The sequence below is a fragment of the Bufo bufo genome, chromosome 2 (genome assembly GCF_905171765.1).
Source record: "Bufo bufo chromosome 2, aBufBuf1.1, whole genome shotgun sequence".
Classification (NCBI taxonomy): Eukaryota; Metazoa; Chordata; class Amphibia; order Anura; family Bufonidae; genus Bufo; species Bufo bufo.
In genome coordinates this window covers 566,270,283-566,288,733 of record NC_053390.1, presented here as the reverse complement: position 1 = coordinate 566,288,733, position 18,451 = coordinate 566,270,283, and the positions used below count along the sequence as shown (strand labels likewise).

Sequence of the window (18,451 nt, the reverse complement as noted above, 5' to 3'; positions counted from 1 at the left end):
TGCCCTTTTAGGTTTTAGCACCCCACATAAATGATGTGCTTTTATTTTTTACCCTATTAAACTTTTTGTATTTTGTCAGGAAACAGAACGGTATAGGGGCCGGTATTTCAGTACTTCTGTCATTGAAGGTTAATAGTTTTGTGCCCCAATCTGTGGGGTCCAGTGCCACAGTAAATGGTAACTAACCACTCATGCGCTTACAAGCTCTTTCAGCGCCCTGTACCATCTTCTGCAGACGAGAGTTCACAAGATCCGGAAAAAACACAATGACGGCCTATTGTGAGGTCATTAATGCGTGATGGTTAGGATCCAACTCATGGCACCCACACCCAAGCCCGAGATTAGTAACAGGCACACCTGTACAGACGGAAGTACCATTGTGCCTGCATAAACCAAGGAGGGGCTGTCGTGACCTTTGTTCTGCTGATCAGTGAGAGTCCTAAAGATCACCCCTCAAAGTTAATGTGGAAAAGAATAATTGGTACAAATGACAACTACTATTTTTAATACAATTTGTCAGAATGGAAATCACCTTGGTCAGAGAGGGTACTGAAAAGAGGGACCTAACTCCTCTGTACAAGCACCTGGATACACTATGGGCAGGAGACACAATAGCAGTCCTTATGTACAACAAAGTGCTCTCTTCTCTCAGTGTCAGCACAGCCTAATTTACCGAATCCTTAACAAAGAAGTGACACTAAAGAAGACAAGTTTTCCTGTTCCAGACAGGATTGAATTTCCACCTGTATTAAAAAGACAGGCATTACTGCCTACAAAACCTGGAGAGAGAGAGGAAACGCTACAGCAAGAATATCAGGGGTAAGGTGGGATACAAAAGGAACTAAATCCCAGCACAATGATGGCTCTCTAAAGATTACAATGCGGACATTCTTCGGTCAGAGCATCAGGTTCAACTCCAGGTGAATAAGGGATTATGCAGAAGTCTGAATAATCCAAGTCATGTTCTATATCACCAAACCTTACATAAGGGTACCATACATATCATGAAGCATGACAAACTGTAAGCCCTTGTCTTACTAAGCAGACACTTCAATATTTCAACGGGGCGTGAGTTTTTTTGTTTTGTTATAGTGAGCACTTTAGTAGAGACATCAGTATGAGGGGATTGGTTCTCCCCGCATCTGTATACTTATGGTAGTTGGACAAAGGTATTTAAAGGGACACTACCATCACAATTTTTTTAGCTCATATCAACAGCTTATATGTGAATATTCTATGTATTTTTTTTATTTTATACAAAAAAGGGGTGGATGGTTTTTTAGATAAAATTTTTTGAAGTCACTCCGTGTATTCTACTTCCTTCCCTGGCTCTTATCTTCCTGTTTGTTTGGACTTTTAGCAGGGCAAACAGCCTCACTTGACTTTTTGAGTCAGATCATTCACTCTGACCAGAGAGCCCCCTGTAGTGACTCAATTAGAGCATCATACATTACACTGATAAGGCATCTTTACTTAGGCCTAGCAATGGAACAACCGAGCTCCACTCTTTAATGTGACAGGTCTCTCCCTGGCTGCTTTGATTGACAGGGCCAAGCAGTGGCAAAGCACAGAGGGAGAGACTGGCCACAGAAAGGAGTGGAACTTGCGTGCAACAAGAGCAATGGTGACGCCCTCTTTGCACCAAAGTCCTTATTTGCATATTAACAAAAAGTATCATAACTCTGGGATGAAGTATCAGATCAACAAAAGAAAAAGACAGTCTTTTAATCAGGGGAAACACAGCTATGCGTCTATGCAGAGGTCGCTGGTGACAGATTGTCTTCAAGTTTTAATGCATTAAGTGTTATAACAATCTTTACCCAGTGGAGTTGCCCAAAAACACGTGTGGAATTAAAAAGAACTTTTTTTCCCCTGTGAGGCAAATGGGCTACGATTGCACAGGAGGGTTTATTTTGTGCCTTTCTTGGGATTTAATTAGCTAGCTTTGAGAAAGGTTAAACTTGATGGACAGGTCTCCCTTTTCAATCTATGTAATGGACTGCTGTAATGCCTAATAACTCACAAAGAATATACTTATTACTAGGTTAATAGTCATCATCCTGAATGAATCATGCAGGAAAAAGTATGATGTAGACCACTTTCCAGAGAAGAAAATCTACTTGGCACCTATGTGGCAGTACAATTTCATTAAAGGTTCCTTGTAAACAATCTAGAGACACATTTAAATATTTAATAAATGAAAAAAAGTCAAAAATGAATAATTAAGTGTGCTAACAAACAAAGGATTGCTATCTAAGCGATCATGTCTGGCTTGGCATTCTGTTGAGTAAGGCATCCATGTCCTGGATGTATTTTGGCTTCAAAACAGGTGTTCTGAACGGTCACTTGATACAACTGCCCGCTTTACTGCAAGGTACTTCAGCCAGCGAGGGCATGAACTGTAACTGCGGAAAGCGGCCAGCTGCAGACATGTAAAATATGATATGAGGCAATCAGACAGAACATTTTACAAGCTGCAAAGAAGGTATCTTCATTGTTGGCATGCAAAGCAAATAGCAATACATAAAGGCAGGAGAATATTAGCTTCATTAAGGCATATTCCCCTTTCACCGCTCTATGTAGACAGCAAATCTTTTGTTGCAGTGGCCGTATTTTTCAAAAATAAAAAATAGGAAGCACATCTGTATTGGTTGTTAGTTTTGAGATAGTTTCCTAGAAATGGACAACCAACTGTAATTTTGTCATTAAACAGTGCTTAACAATGGACCTTGGTCCTCCACAGATACTAATGATTCCAAAGCACATTCATAGTATTCAGTATATTGGGCAGACTAGATGGGCCAAATGGTTCTGATCTGCCGACATATTCTATGTTCCTATGTTCCAAATCCTTATATCAGTGATCAAAAGAGTCAAGCCCAGAACTATGTTTCAGTACACCGCTGACTTGTCTGCAGTGTACGGAGAACAGATTTTATGAATGGGGCCGCAGTAAGTACGGGAAGGAGCGCATATTGCTGCTCCTGCCCGTGCCCCCCGGAGGTTTACTAAATCCTGGCATAGCACATGGGTACCCTGTAACCATGTGATATACCAGGATTAGCTGAGCGGAGCAGGCTCCTGCTACTGCAATATGCGCTCCTGCCCATACCCACTGAGCTGCGACCCATTCATAAAATCTTCTCTGTACTACTGAACAATAGATTTTAAGCGCACAGCGAAACGTGTGCTTTAGGGAGGCATAAGTGTATTATTGAAATTGTTATTAGGGCATTATATTATAATATATATGTTATTAGGGCATTAGAGACATTTTAACAAAAACTTATACAAAAAGTTTAGTTAAGCCTCATGCACACGTCCGTGAAACACGGACCGTGTGATACCGGCCTGGATTTCTTCTGAGTGCAGGAGCGCACGGCGTCATTGGTTGCTATGACTCTGTGCGCTTCCCGCTGCAGTACAGTAATACACTGGTATAGATCATACCAGTGTATTACTGTACTGCGGCGGCAGCAGGAAGCGCACGGCGTCATAGAAACCAATGACGCCGTGCGCTCCTGCACTCAGAAGAAATAAAGGTCGGTATCACACGGTCCGTGTTTCACGGACGTGTGCATGAGGCTTTACTGTTTAAATTAGGATCGGCAACTTTTAATAAACTAAAAACCATCATCCCTAAAAATAAAAATATATATTTTTCATTAACCCCCTAATGGTTCTTGCCCGAGCTCTGCTCACACATTGTGGAAAGGACTTTAAAAGTTCAACCTGAACAGACCATGGGCAGCAGTGTGAGGGGGGGAAAGGGCTACTTTAACTCTTCATATCTTAGGGTTGGTAGCAGCTAGAAATATGGGCCTGGCTTTGTTTAAAAACTGCCTAAGCTTTAAAATAAGACCAGAATCACAGCATTATCTCCACTTTGGGAGATGTGGCTGTTAGAAATCGGGTCAGAAGTGATAGCAGGTGAAACTGAAAGCAAATGTCAGCGGCCTTTATTCCGGATTGATTTCTAACAGCTATATCTCTTGATGTAGTGGAGATAATGCTATGGTTATGGTCTTAATGAGTGCTGTGCATAGAGATCAGGAAGTGGCAATGTTGTTTCCTGCCCTGGTCCTGGCGATCAGGGGATTGCTGAAGGATGGGAATCTGCACAAACTGGTGGGTCTTCATCGACCAAGAACAGCTCTCAAATGTGGTTCTACAGCCCTGTACAACCTCTCTAGAGGCTGTATTTTCCCTGTAATCAGGGCAAATATTAGTAGAACTACAGGTAACAGCACTCTGCTAGTCAATTGCACAAAGATATAAGCAAACACTGAAAGAATAAATGCTTGGTGGTCATACTTACTGCAAATGCAGCTAGAAGCTCTTTGCGAATATAATTGCGAATATAATTGCGATTATTGATCAATTATATTCGCAAAGAGCTTCTAGCTGCATTTGCAGTAAGTATGACCACCAAGCATTTATTCTTTCAGTGTTAGCTTATATCTTTGTGCAATTGACTAGCAGAGTGCTGTTACCTGTAGTTCTACTAATCCAAGTGTGTTTTAGCCAAGGTAGCGTGCACCTGCGTTCTTATATTCACTTATTGTGGAGGTGCTGGTTTGTTTATTTTTTCCCCATCAGGGCTAATATGTCAGCCCCAGTTACAGGAGAAATCAACAATAAAAAAAAAAGAAAATTAAATGCCCCCAAAAGGTCTTGTAAAAAGCATAAAATGAAAAAATAAAGACAACAAAAATAAATATATAATGAATCCATGTTTTTTTTTTTTACATTATTCTTCCTTAGTTGGCCATAATGACAATTTTTGATTGGCCACATAGTGTGAAGGGAGATTACGTACTGTTAGTGCCCACATATTTTCTCTACTCACAGTTATACTCTGATGGACAGAATTGTTCTTAGCGCACATTACTAGTTTACTTTGTCATATTCTCTGTTGTGAGCCGTGATGTTCTCTGTTGACTCTTACTTACATAAAATGTTTACAAGCTTAAATAAAGAGGTTTGTAAAAAAACAAAAGATTTGCTATTTGTAATTTTTTGCTATAAATTTTTTTAAATAAATATAAGGATAAGCATGTTCCAGAAATACATTTTTCCTACCTAATGACTAGGTTACACTTGGCACACATTGGGGTACGTGTTCCAGCAGGTATATGCTCTGCCCTTTGGAAGAGTGTGTCTTGATCATCTACAGGAGGTGGTACAAATGGCTTGTTATTTGTTGCTGGTTTTACTGTAGATGGTGCACTTGAAACCCTTCCAGTTGATGGGCCTAAAAGAAAAGCAACAAATCAGATAAAATTCTATTAATAATTAAACTATTAATACTTTAATATTATTGCATGTCAATGACTTACCGTATTTCTCGGATTATAAGATACAATTTTTGAGTGAGGGATAAATGGCACTGCATCATATAGTCCAAATCGTAATGACTACTTCTATTAGCGAAGCGGTCATCAGCATGCGGGAGGTTTAGGGAGTGGTGAGGGAAGCACTGTGCTGGCTCTACTCACCCTCCCTGGTCTTCTTCTGGGACCCGCTCTGCACTGTCCTGACTGCATAGATTGTCAGGACGTAGTCCATGTAGGCAAGCACTATGACCTGATGCTGTGCGGTCAGGTCACAGTACAGCACGGGCTGGGAGAAGACCAGGGAATGATAAGTGAGTGGCAGCACTGTCTGGAGGAAACGAGGTAAGTTTATTTAGTTTTTTTTTTTTACTTCTGATCTAAGGTTGATGGGGGTGTGATGTGAAACTAATGGAGGCTGGTGGGTCTAATCTGAGGCTGATGGAGCTTAGGGGTCTGATGACAGTCTGATCTGGGGACTGATAATTAAGAAAAATATTTTTTATTTTTCTCCACCAAATCCTAGGTGCGTGTTATATTCAGAAAAATACGATACTCATTGTGATTATTAGTGTATGAAAAAACTTATACCCAAATATGTAACAAGTAATTTATGTACTACATTTGCATTTAGGCTCCGAACTAAAAATTGTATTGCTTTATTTTCCAATTTCTGAACATGCAGTTTAAAACCAGTAGCAGAAGGGTCATCTATTGTTTGCATGTTGGAGTTTTTCTTTAACTAACATTTATGTTCAGCAAAGTCAAATAAGAGTGTTCACTGCGGGAAACATTTCTTCCCGACCAAGAGTTTGCCAAACTTTAGATCAGGCATTATGTGACTAAAGTTCAGCAGACTTACGGCCAGGAAGGAATTCATAACATCATAAATCCTTATGATGCTGCAAAACAACTCCAGATGAGCAGTGTCCATAACAGGAAATACAGCTCCCACACTGAGTGTGTTTCCCACAGTGAATACGCTCATTTGAAATTGGCCTTATTCATAAAGTGTTATTTTGTGGTGTGTTGCCAAGAGCTAATTGTATCCTATTAACTGCACCTCAAAACAAAATGGATTTTTTTTTTAATGTAATTTAACTTTAGGGGGAAAAAAAGTAGAAACTAAAAATCATTTTAAACACAGATCAGTAGACCCCCTAGGCCTGTACAATTGTGTTGGCAGTGATGCATGTGAAGCATTTATAGCAATGACAATTCTCTAAGGAGGACAAAGAGTCCATCATAGCGAGCACATCTGCCATGTAGGAATCTCAACTAGGTTTGCACTTATATTGTGTATTTGTACATAAATTGTTTTAGGGTCCATTCACACGTCCAAAATACACCAGGCCGGCACCCCCATAGAACTGCCTATTCTTGTCTGTAATAACGGACAAGAATAGAACATGTTCTATTTTTTTCGGGAGCCACGGACCGGAAGATCGGGCTGCGCTCCGGAAATCTGGATACGGACAGCACACTGTGTGCTGTCCGCATCTCTTCCGGCCCTATAGAGAATGAATGGGTCCGGATTCGTTCCGCAACGTTGCGGAACGGATCCGGACCCATTCTATGGACGTGTGAATGGACCCTTATTATATTATCTTCCCCATTGTGTACAATATACTGCATTTCTATTGTTAAAATGGAAAAATGTTTTCTTAAACCTTCAAAATACAAGCCAATTCAAAATTTTCGATGAATATTTTTTTATAAAATTATTTTAAGAGTACAAAACCTACAAAGGCAAAAAATACAAACATGAGAAAAACAGCACAGCATGGGGCCCCTGACAATTTATGATCTATTTTATATAAACAAGTACAGCAACTAAGTTACTGATCAGCATTGGAAAATATACAGTAGATTTTCAATAATTCCAGGAAAAACCTACTTGGCAGATTTACAATTGTGATTGCAATGATGCATATAAAGCATTTAAAGTAGTGACATTCTGAGGAAGATAAAGGAAGCACCTGTACCATGTAGGAATCTCAACTAGGTTTGTGTTTTTATTGTATACTTGTATATAGTAGGGTTTATTGCATCATTCGTACTTTCCTATTGCGAATGAAATGAAACAACAACTTTTTACATTTATTTTTTCCAAAGCATAATAGAGAGCGCATGTCATTTAATTTGGAATAGCACCAGAGTGACGGCACAGGGGCAGTGGGGGATTCAACGGTAAGTAAAGTTTCTTTTCTTATTTTATGTCATTGGCTGCTCAGATTTTTTAAGGATCTCAGAAAACCCATTTAACCACCTCAGCCCCCAGTGCTTAAACACCCTGAAAGACCAGGCCACTTTTTACACTTCTGACCTACACTACTTTCACCGTTTATTGCTCGGTCATGCAACTTACCACCCAAATGAATTTTACCTCCTTTTCTTCTCACTAATAGAGCTTTCATTTGGTGGTATTTCATTGCTGCTGACATTTTTACTTTTTTTGTTATTAATCGAAATTTAACGATTTTTTTGCAAAAAAATGACATTTTTCACTTTCAGTTGTAAAATTTTGCAAAAAAAACGACATCCATATAGAAATTTTGCTCTAAATTTATAGTTCTACATGTCTTTGATAAAAAAAAAATGTTTGGGTAAAAAAAAAATGGTTTGGGTAAAAGTTATAGCGTTTACAAACTATGGTACAAAAATGTGAATTTCCGCTTTTTGAAGCAGCTCTGACTTTCTGAGCACCTGTCATGTTTCCTGAGGTTCTACAATGCCCAGACAGTACAAACACCCCACAAATGACCCCATTTCTGAAAGTACACACCCTAAGGTATTCGCTGATGGGCATAGTGAGTTCATAGAACTTTTTATTTTTTGTCACAAGTTAGCGGAAAATGATGATTTTTTTTTTTTTTTTTTTTTCCTTACAAAGTCTCATATTCCACTAACTTGTGACAAAAAATAAAAACTTCTATGAACTCACTATGCCCATCAGCGAATACCTTGGGGTCTCTTCTTTCCAAAATGGGGTCACTTGTGGGGTAGTTATACTGCCCTGGCATTCTAGGGGCCCAAATGTGTGGTAAGGAGTTTGAAATCAAATTCTGTAAAAAATGACCTGTGAAATCCGAAAGGTGCTCTTTGGAATATGGGCCCCTTTGCCCACCTAGGCTGCAAAAAAGTGTCACACATCTGGTATCTCCGTACTCAGGAGAAGGTGGGGAATGTGTTTTGGGGTGTCATTTTATATATACCCATGCTGGGTGAGAGAAATATCTTGGCAAAAGACAACTTTTCCCATTTTTTTATACAAAGTTGTCATTTGACCAAGATATTTATCTCACCCAGCATGGGTATATGTAAAAAGACACCCCAAAACACATTCCTCAACTTCTCCTGAGTACGGGGATACCAGATGTGTGACACTTTTTTGCAGCCTAGGTGGGCAAAGGGGCCCATATTCCAAAGAGCACCTTTCGGATTTCACTCCTCATTTTTTCCTGAATTTGATTTCAAACTCCTTACCACACATTTGGGCCCCTAGAATACCAGGGCAGTATAACTACCCCACAAGTGACCCCATTTTGGAAAGAAGACACCCCAAGGTATTCCGTGAGGGGCATGGCGAGTTCCTAGAATTTTTTATTTTTTGTCACAAGTTAGTGGAAAATGATGATTTTTTTTTTTTTTTTTTTTTTTTCATACAAAGTCTCATATTCCACAAACTTGTGACAAAAAATAAAAACTTCCATGAACTCACTATGCCCATCAGCGAATACCTTGGGGTCTCTTCTTTCCAAAATGGGGTCACTTGTGTGGTAGTTATACTGCCCTGGCATTCTAGGGGCCCAAATGTGTGGTAAGTAGGTAAATGACCTGTGAAATCCGAAAGGTGCTCTTTGGAATGTGGGCCCCTTTGCCCACCTAGGCTGCAAAAAAGTGTCACACATCTGGTATCCCCGTATTCAGGAGAAGTTGAGGAATGTGTTTTGGGGTGTCTTTTTACATATACCCATGCTGGGTGAGATAAATATCTTGGTCAAATGCCAACTTTGTATAAAAAAATGGGAAAAGTTGTCTTTTGCCAAGATATTTCTCTCACCCAGCATGGGTATATGTAAAATGACACCCCAAAACACATTCCCCAACTTCTCCCGATTACGGAGATACCAGATGTGTGACACTTTTTTGCAGCCGAGGTGGGCAAAGGGGCCCATATTCAAAAGAGCACCTTTCGGATTTCACAGGTCATTTTTTACAGAATTTGATTTCAAACTCCTTACCACACATTTGGGCCCCTAGAATGCCAGGGCAGTATAACTACCCCACAAGTGACCCCATTTTGGAAAGAAGAGACCCCAAGGTATTCGCTGATGGGCAAAGTGAGTTCATGGAAGTTTTTATTTTTTGTCACAAGTTAGTGGAATATGAGACTTTGTATGAAAAAAAAAATAAAAAAAAAAAATAAGCATTTTCCACTAACTTGTGACAAAAAATAAAAAATTCTAGGAACTCGCCATGCCCCTCACAGAATACCTTGGGGTGTCTTCTTTCCAAAATGGGGTCACTTGTGGGGTAGTTATACTGCCCTGGCATTTTCCAGGGGCCCTAATGTGTGGTAAGTAGGTAAATGACCTGTGAAATCCTAAAGGTGCTCTTTGGAATATGGGCCCCTTTGCCCACCTAGGCTGCAAAAAAGTGTCACACATGTGGTATCGCCGTATTCAGGAGAAGTTGGGGAATGTGTTTTGGGGTGTCATTTTACATATACCCATGCTGGGTGAGAGAAATATCTTGGCAAAAGACAACTTTTCCCATTTTTTTATACAAAGTTGGCATTTGACCAAGATATTTCTCTCACCCAGCATGGGTATATGTAAAATGACACCCCAAAACACATTCCCCAACTTCTCCTGAGTACGGCGATACCAGATGTGTGACACTTTTTTGCAGCCTAGATGCGCAAAGGTGCCCAAATTCCTTTTAGGAGGGCATTTTTAGACATTTGGATACCAGACTTCTTCTCACGCTTTGGGGCCCCTAGAATGCCAGGGCAGTATAAATACCCCACATGTGACCCCATTTTGGAAAGAAGACACCCCAAGGTATTCAATGAGGGGCATGGCGAGTTCATAGAAATTTTTTTTTTTTGGCACAAGTTAGCGGAAATTGATATTTTTAATTTTTTTCTCACAAAGTCTCCCGTTCCGCTAACTTGGGACAAAAATTTCAATCTTTCATGGACTCAATATGCCCCTCACGGAATACCTGGGGGTGTCTTCTTTCCGAAATGGGGTCACATGTGGGGTATTTATACTGCCCTGGCATTCTAGGGGCCCTAAAGCGTGAGAAGAAGTCTGGAATATAAATGTCTAAAAAATTTTACGCATTTGGATTCCGTGAGGGGTATGGTGAGTTCATGTGAGATTTTATTTTTTGACACAAGTTAGTGGAATATGAGACTTTGTAAGAAAAAAAAAAAAAAATTCTGCTAACTTGGGCCAAAAAAATATCTGAATGGAGCCTTACAGAGGGGTGCTAAATGACAGGGGGGTGATAAATGACAGGGGGGTGATCAATGACAGGGGGGTGATCAATGACAGGGGGGTGATCAATGACAGGGGGGTGATCAATGACAGGGGGGTGATCAATGACAGGGGGGTGATCAATGACAGGGGGGTGATCAGGGAGTCTATATGGGGTGATAACCACAGTCATTGATCACGCCCGTGTAAGGCTTCATTCAGACGTCCGGATGCGTTTTGCGGATCCGATCCATCTATCAGTGCATCCGTAAAAATCATGCGGACATCTGAATGGAGCTTTACAGGGGGGTAATCAATGACAGGGGGGTGATCAGGGAGTCTATATGGGGTGATCACCACAGTCATTGATCATGCCCCTGTAAGGCTTCATTCAGACGTCCGGATGCGTTTTGCGGATCGGATCCATCTATCAGTGCATCCGTAAAAATCATGCGGACATCTGAATGGAGCTTTACAGGGGGGTAATCAATGACAGGGGGGTGATCAATGACAGGGGGGTGATCAGGGAGTCTTAATGGGGTGATCACCACAGTCATTGATCATGCCCCTGTAAGGCTTCATTCAGACGTCCGGATGCGTTTTGCGGATCGGATCCATCTATCAGTGCATCCGTAAAAATCATGCGGACATCTGAATGGAGCTTTACAGGGGGGTAATCAATGACAGGTGGGTGATCACCACAGTCATTGATCATGCCCCTGTAAGGCTTCATTCAGACGACCGGATGCGTTTTGCGGATCCGATCCATGTATCAGTGCATCCGTAAAAATCATGCGGACATCTGAATGGAGCTTTACAGGGGGGTGATCAGGGAGTCTATATGGGGTGATAACCACAGTCATTGATCATGCCCCTGTAAGGCTTCATTCAGACGTCCGGATGCGTTTTGCGGATCCGATCCATCTATCAGTGCATCCGTAAAAATCATGCGGACATCTGAATGGAGCTTTACAGGGGGGTAATCAATGACAGGGGGGTAATCAATGACAGGGGGGTGATCAGGGAGTCTATATGGGGTGATCACCACAGTCATTGATCATGCCCCTGTAAGGCTTCATTCAGACGTCCGGATGCGTTTTGCGGATCCGATCCATCTATCAGTGCATCCGTAAAAATCATGCGGACATCTGAATGGAGCTTTACAGGGGGGTAATCAATGACAGGGGGGTGATCACCACAGTCATTGATCATGCCCCTGTAAGGCTTCATTCAGACGACCGGATGCGTTTTGCGGATCCGATCCATGTATCAGTGCATCCGTAAAAATCATGCGGACATCTGAATGGAGCTTTACAGGGGGGTAATCAATGACAGGGGGGTAATCAATGACAGGGGGGTGATCAGGGAGTCTATATGGGGTGATCACCACAGTCATTGATCATGCCCCTGTAAGGCTTCATTCAGACGTCCGGATGCGTTTTGCGGATCCGATCCATCTATCAGTGGATCCGTAAAAATCATGCGGACGTCTGAATGGAGCTTTACAGGGGGTTGATCAATGACAGGGGGGTAATCAATGACAGGGGGGTGATCAGGGAGTCTATATGGGGTGATCAGGGGTGATTAGGGGTGATCAGGGGCTAATAAGGGGTTAATAAGTGATGGGGGGGGGGTGTAGTGTAGTGCTTGGTGCTACTTTACTGAGCTACCTGTGTCCTCTGGTGGTCGATCCAAACAAAGGGGACCACCAGAGGACCAGGTAGCAGGTATATTAGACGCTGTTATCAAAACAGCGTCTAATATACCTGTTAGGGGTTAAAAAAAACACATCTCCAGCCTGCCAGCGAACGATCGCCGCTGGCAGGCTGGAGATCAACTCTCTTACCTTCCGTTCCTGTGAGCGCGCGCGCCTGTGTGCGCGCGTTCACAGGAAATCTCGCGTCTCGCGAGATGACGCGTATATGCGTGACTGTGCGCAGCGCTGCCACCTCCGGAACGCGATCCTGCGTTAGGCGGTCCGGAGGTGGTTAAGAACATAAAGTGAGGAAAAGCTAACTATCTAAGGGTATTTTCACACTAGCGTTTTTCTTTTCCGGCATAGAGTTCAGCCCTAGGGTCTCAATACCGGAAAATAACTGATCAGTTTTATCCCCATGCATTTTGAATGGAGAGAAATCCATTCAGGATGCATCAGGATGTCTTCAGTTCAGTCTTTTTGACTTTTCAGGATGGAGATAATACCGCAGCATGCTGCGGTTTTATCTCCGTCCAAAACTCCGGAACCCTTGCCGGAATGCCGGATCCGGTATTAATTTACATTGAAATGCATTAGTGCCGGATCCGGCATTAAAAATACCGCAATGCCAGATCTGTCCTTCCGGTCTGCGCATGCGCAGACCTTTAAAAATGTGGGAAAAAAATAGAAACTGATCCATTTGTCCATATGACAAACGGACAGATGGATCCGTTCTTGCAATGCATTTGTGAGACGGATCTGCCTATGGATCAGTCTACAAATGCTGTCCAGCGACGGAACTGCTTGCCGGATCACTCTGCCGCAAGTGTCAAAGTACCCTTATAAATCACCAGTGGTATACATGTATTTTCAAAAATTCCAGGAAAAATTCACTGGGGCATATTTATGAAAGTATATACAGGTGAAACGTGAAAAATTCGAATATCGTGCAAAAGTTCATTTCAGTAATGCAAATTAAAAGGAGTTGCATTAATGCAGCTTAAAATTAGAGTTTTGTGAAAAGGTTCAATATTCTAGGCTCAAAGTATCACACTCTAGTTGGCTAATTCATACCCCCTGAGCAAAGGGTACCTCAAAATTGCGACTTTGGGGTTTTCATAAGCTGTAAACCATAATCATCCAAATTATAACAAATAAAGGCTTGAAATATCTCGCTTTGCATGTAATGAGTCCATCTCATATGTTAGTTTCACCTTTTAAGTTGCATTAGGCCTAGTTCACACAAACTTTTTTTTGCGGGTGTACGGGCCGTTTTTTTGTGTTCCGTATACGGTACGTATACGGAATCATTCATTTCAATGGTTCCGCAAAAAAAACGGAATGTGTTCCGTATGCATTCCGTTTACGTATTTCCGTTCCGTTGAAAGATAGAACATGTCCTATATTTGGCCGCAAATCACGTTCCGTGGCTCCATTAAAGTCAATGGGTCCGCAAAAAAAAACGGAACACATACGGAAATGCATCCGTATGTCTTCCGTATCCGTTCCGTTTTTTCTGAACCATCTATTGAAAATGTTATGCCCAGCCCAATTTTTTCTATGTAATTACTGTATACTGTACATGGCATACGGAAAAAACGGAACGGAAAAACGGAAACACAACGGAACTCAAAAACGGAACAACGGATCCGTGAAAAACAGACCGCAAAAAACTATAAAAGCCATACGTTCGTGTGAACTAGGCCTTACTGAAATAAATGAACTTTGCACGATATTCTAATTTTTCACCTGTATGCAAATAGATTACATTGACAAAGGGGCATTTATAAAGCTGCTGCCAAGCAGCTCCGCTTAATTAAAATGGCAGAAAATGTTGGTGTAACCTGACTTTGGTTTATGCATACACCATATTATTCTTAACCCTTTCACGCCCGATGACATACATGTACGTCATCGGGCGTGTGTTTAAAGATGGCGCCCGCTCCGGGCTCCATAGCCACCTGCTTCCTAATGTCCGCAACCGGCAGTAATGCCGATCGCGGACATTTAACCCCTCAGATGCCGTGGTCAATCCTGACCTCGGAATCAGAGTGCGCTGTGCTCCGGCTCCCCCGTGCAGCGATTGAAGGAGCCCAAGCATGTATGCAGCAGCCCCGGTCTCTGTGAATGACAGGAGGCTGCTGCATAGTATTTCCTATGGAGCCCTTGCCTGTAATAGGGCTCCATAGGAAAGTAGTAAAATCATCATAGACTTCAATGCAAGCGCATTGGAGTCAATGATAATAGCAATCAGATGATTGCATGTCATAGTTCCCTATGGGAACTATAAAAAAGTGTAAAAAACAAAACAAAAAAAACAAAACACTAAATTCAAATCACTCCCCTTTTCCCAAAATAAAAAAAATAAAGAAATAAAAAAAAATACACATCATGGGTGTTGCGATGTGCGAAAACGCCCATAGTATAAAAATATATTCCCCATACGTCAAACAGCAAAACGGAAAAAAGAGTCAAAAAGGCCAATTCGCCGTTTTTTGACGCTTCATCTTCTACAGAAAATTTAAGAAAAATTGATCAAAAAAAGTTACACACCCCAATAAAAAGTTCAGATCTCCCCGCAAAAAATGAGCCCCCATACAGCTCCGTACACATAATTACAAAAAAGTTATAGGGGTCAAAATATGACAACCCAAAAAAATAAAAACTGAATTTTTTCCCACTTTTTTTTTTTTTGTCAAAAACGCAAGAAAAACTATACATATAAGGTATCGCCGGATTCATACTGATCTGTAGTCAGTCAGTTTTATCGCACAGCTTTTTTTTGCAATTTCACCCGATTTAGGCCTCTTTCACACGGGCGTCACGTTTTGGCTCCAGATGCGTCCCGGGTGCATTGCGGCAAACCCGCGTGAGTAGGTAACCAATTTCAGTCGGTTTGGACTGCGATTGCGTTCCGTTGTTCAGTTTTTATCGCGCGGGTGCAATGTGTTTTGCACGCGCGTGATAAAAAACTGAGTGTGGTACCCAGACCCGAACTTCTTCACAGAAGTTCAGGTTTGGGTTCAAGGTTGTGTAGATTGTATTATTTCCCCTTAGAACATGGTTATAAGGGAAAATAATAGCATTCTGAATACAGAATGCATAGTACAATAGGGCTGGAGGGGTTAAAATAATTATATATATATATATATATATATATATATATATATATATATATATATATATATATATATATATAAATAATTTAACTCACCTTAATCCACTTGTTCGCGCAGCCCGACTTCTCTTCTGTCTGTCTTCTTTGAGGAATAGGACCTTTGATAACGTCACTCCGCTCATCACATGGTCCGTCACATGATCCATTACCATGGCAAAAAGACCATGTGATGAGCGCAGTGATGTTATCAAAAGGTCCTATTCCTCAAAGAAGAAGACAGAAGAGAAGTCGGGCTGCGCGAACAAGTGGATTAAGGAGAGTTTAAAAAAAATTAAATAATTTTTTTAACCCCTCCAGCCCTATTGTACTATGCATTCTGTATTCAGAATGCTATTATTTTCCCTTAATACCATGTTATAAGGGAAAATAATAATGATCGGGTCCCCATCCCGATAGTCTCGTAGCAACCGTGCGTGAAAAATCGCACGCATCCGCTTGCAGATGCTTAGATTTTCACACAGCCCCATTCACTTCTATGGGGCCTGCGTTGCGTGAAAAACGCACAATATAGAACATGCTGCGATTTTCACGCAACGCACAAGTGATGCGTGAAAATCACCGCTCATGTGCACAGCCCCATAGAAATGAATGGGTCCGGATTCAGTGCGGGTGCAATGCGTTCACCTCTAAGGGGCCTTAGAATTTTTGATCGGGGTGGGGGGGGGGGAGATGGGAGGCCGCACACTGGCCACCAATGTTGTTAATGCTATAGAGGGAGGGGGGGCCGATAGGGGGCACACACTGTGCCACCAACGATTTATTACAATAGATGGAGGAAGGGGGGGGGGGGGCGCACACTGTGCCACCAACGAATTATTACAATAGAGGGAGGAAGGGGGGGGGGGCGCACACTGTGCCACCAACGAATTATTACAATAGAGGGAGGAGGGGGGCCGCACTGGCCACCAATGATATTCAAACTAGGGAGGGGGGGGGGGGGGTCTGCCCCCTGCTGCCTGGCAGCCCTGATCTCTTACAGGGGGATATGATAGTACAATTAACCCCTTCAGGTGCGGCACCTGAGGGGTTAATTGTGCTGATCACGGCCCCCTGTAAGAGATCGGATGCGGCTAGGCAGCAGGGGGTAGTCATGTACACAGTTTGTTGTATATTCTAACTAGAAGCGTCCCCATCACCATGGGAACGCCTCTGTGTTAGAATATACTGTCGGAAATGAGGTTTCACGATCTAACTCATATCCGACAGTATATTCTAACATAGAGGCGTTCCCATGGTGATGGGGACGCTTCAAGTTAAAATATACCATCGGATTGGAGAAAACTCCGATCCGATGGTATAAAAAGGGACTCCAGACTTTACATTGAAAGTCAATAGGGACGGATCCGTTTGAAATGGCACCATATTGTGTCAACGTCAAACGGATCTGTCCCCATTGACTTGCATTGTTATTCAGGACGGATCCGTTTGGCTCCGCACGGCCAGGCGGACACCAAAACGAATTTTTTTTCATGTCCGTGGATCCTCCAAAAATCAAGGAAGACCCGCGGACGAAAAAACGGTCACGGATCACGGAAAAACGGGACCCCGTTTTGCGGACCGTGAAAATATACTGTCGTGTGCAATAAGCCTTAGACTCCAGGCCTTGCTCTTCTGTGTGGCCTTCATGTGAACCAAAATATTTTATCAGTATCAATGAAATCCCACCTGGCAGCTTTTAGATATCTAATCTGCATCAAAGCTCGTTCGCATCCGAGGTGGCTTTGAGATAGTTACACACTGAGGTCCTAGACCTCCACCCTTGAATTTCCACTCCCTTGCAGTGAATATTCTCTCTTCCAGCTGGGAGATATTCAACCACGCTGCACTGAAGCCTGAATGGTCAAACATCTGATTTCTTTATTCAACACTGCCCGCCAAACCCCCATCTTTGTTTCTCTGTATTTTCCCCCCATGTACAAAGTGCTGGTTCAGATGTTATTGCTTCCTTGCAGTATATGAGATGTAGCTTCATACTGCTTACCCCTGTCTCCTGCTTGTAAGAGCTGAATGGGAGAAAACATCACAAACAGGAGGCAGGGGAAAGAGGCTGAAGCTACAATTCATAGGATACACTGACACTTTGCAGTGTGAGCTAAGGAACAGAAGTTTTATATTGCTGATCTATCAACTGCTGCCCATAGACAGGACTCACCATAGGCATAATGGGAAATTTAAGCTACATTAGGGGAATCGCATGAGAAGGGAAGAAAGAACTATGATAGTAGACAAACCATAAATGGCTCATTAATTAAACCAAGTATACCTAAGGCATGCACAAGAGCCTCTATATTATTCTAACAGCCTATACTGCACTACACAGGCAAAAAACCCTGGTTCTTTAACATCAGTCAATATTTTGCTGGGAACAGAACACATTTTACCATCCTTACAAAACATTACACCGTACATTAAACCGTGGTATAAACAAATGTCAAAGTTTTTTCCAATACCTATATTCTGCTATATCCCTCAGCTTCTTGCTAAAAGAAATGTGATTCATATGTGAGCAAGTTGGATTGATCACATTAAATCTAATTATGACAGTAGACTGTACGTCTATTGCAGTACACATGACACATCCATCAGCAATGTGGCGGTGTACTTGTGATAGAAAAGGTAAAACCAGGTGACGTATTGTTTACTGTGTGGAGCCATCGGTAAATGAACAGGACTCCACTAGTGCATAGTTTTCCTGACAGATCAGTTAATAGCACCTTCTCCAAACAAAGATCGGGTTTCTCTTTAACATTTAATATTT

At 41.9% G+C, this 18,451-nt stretch overlaps 1 protein-coding gene across 5 annotated transcripts in view; it reads right to left on the bottom strand.

Moving 5' to 3' along the window:
* The window catches only part of PDLIM5 (PDZ and LIM domain 5), a 207,458-nt gene that overhangs the window by 15,669 nt on the left and 173,338 nt on the right, over positions 1-18,451 (bottom strand). For all 5 annotated transcript variants that reach the window (XM_040418165.1, XM_040418167.1, XM_040418168.1 and 2 more), the window contains one exon: positions 5,083-5,254. In XM_040418165.1, the coding sequence (XP_040274099.1) occupies positions 5,083-5,254 (172 nt within the window). The remainder of the gene's footprint in view (positions 1-5,082; positions 5,255-18,451) is intronic.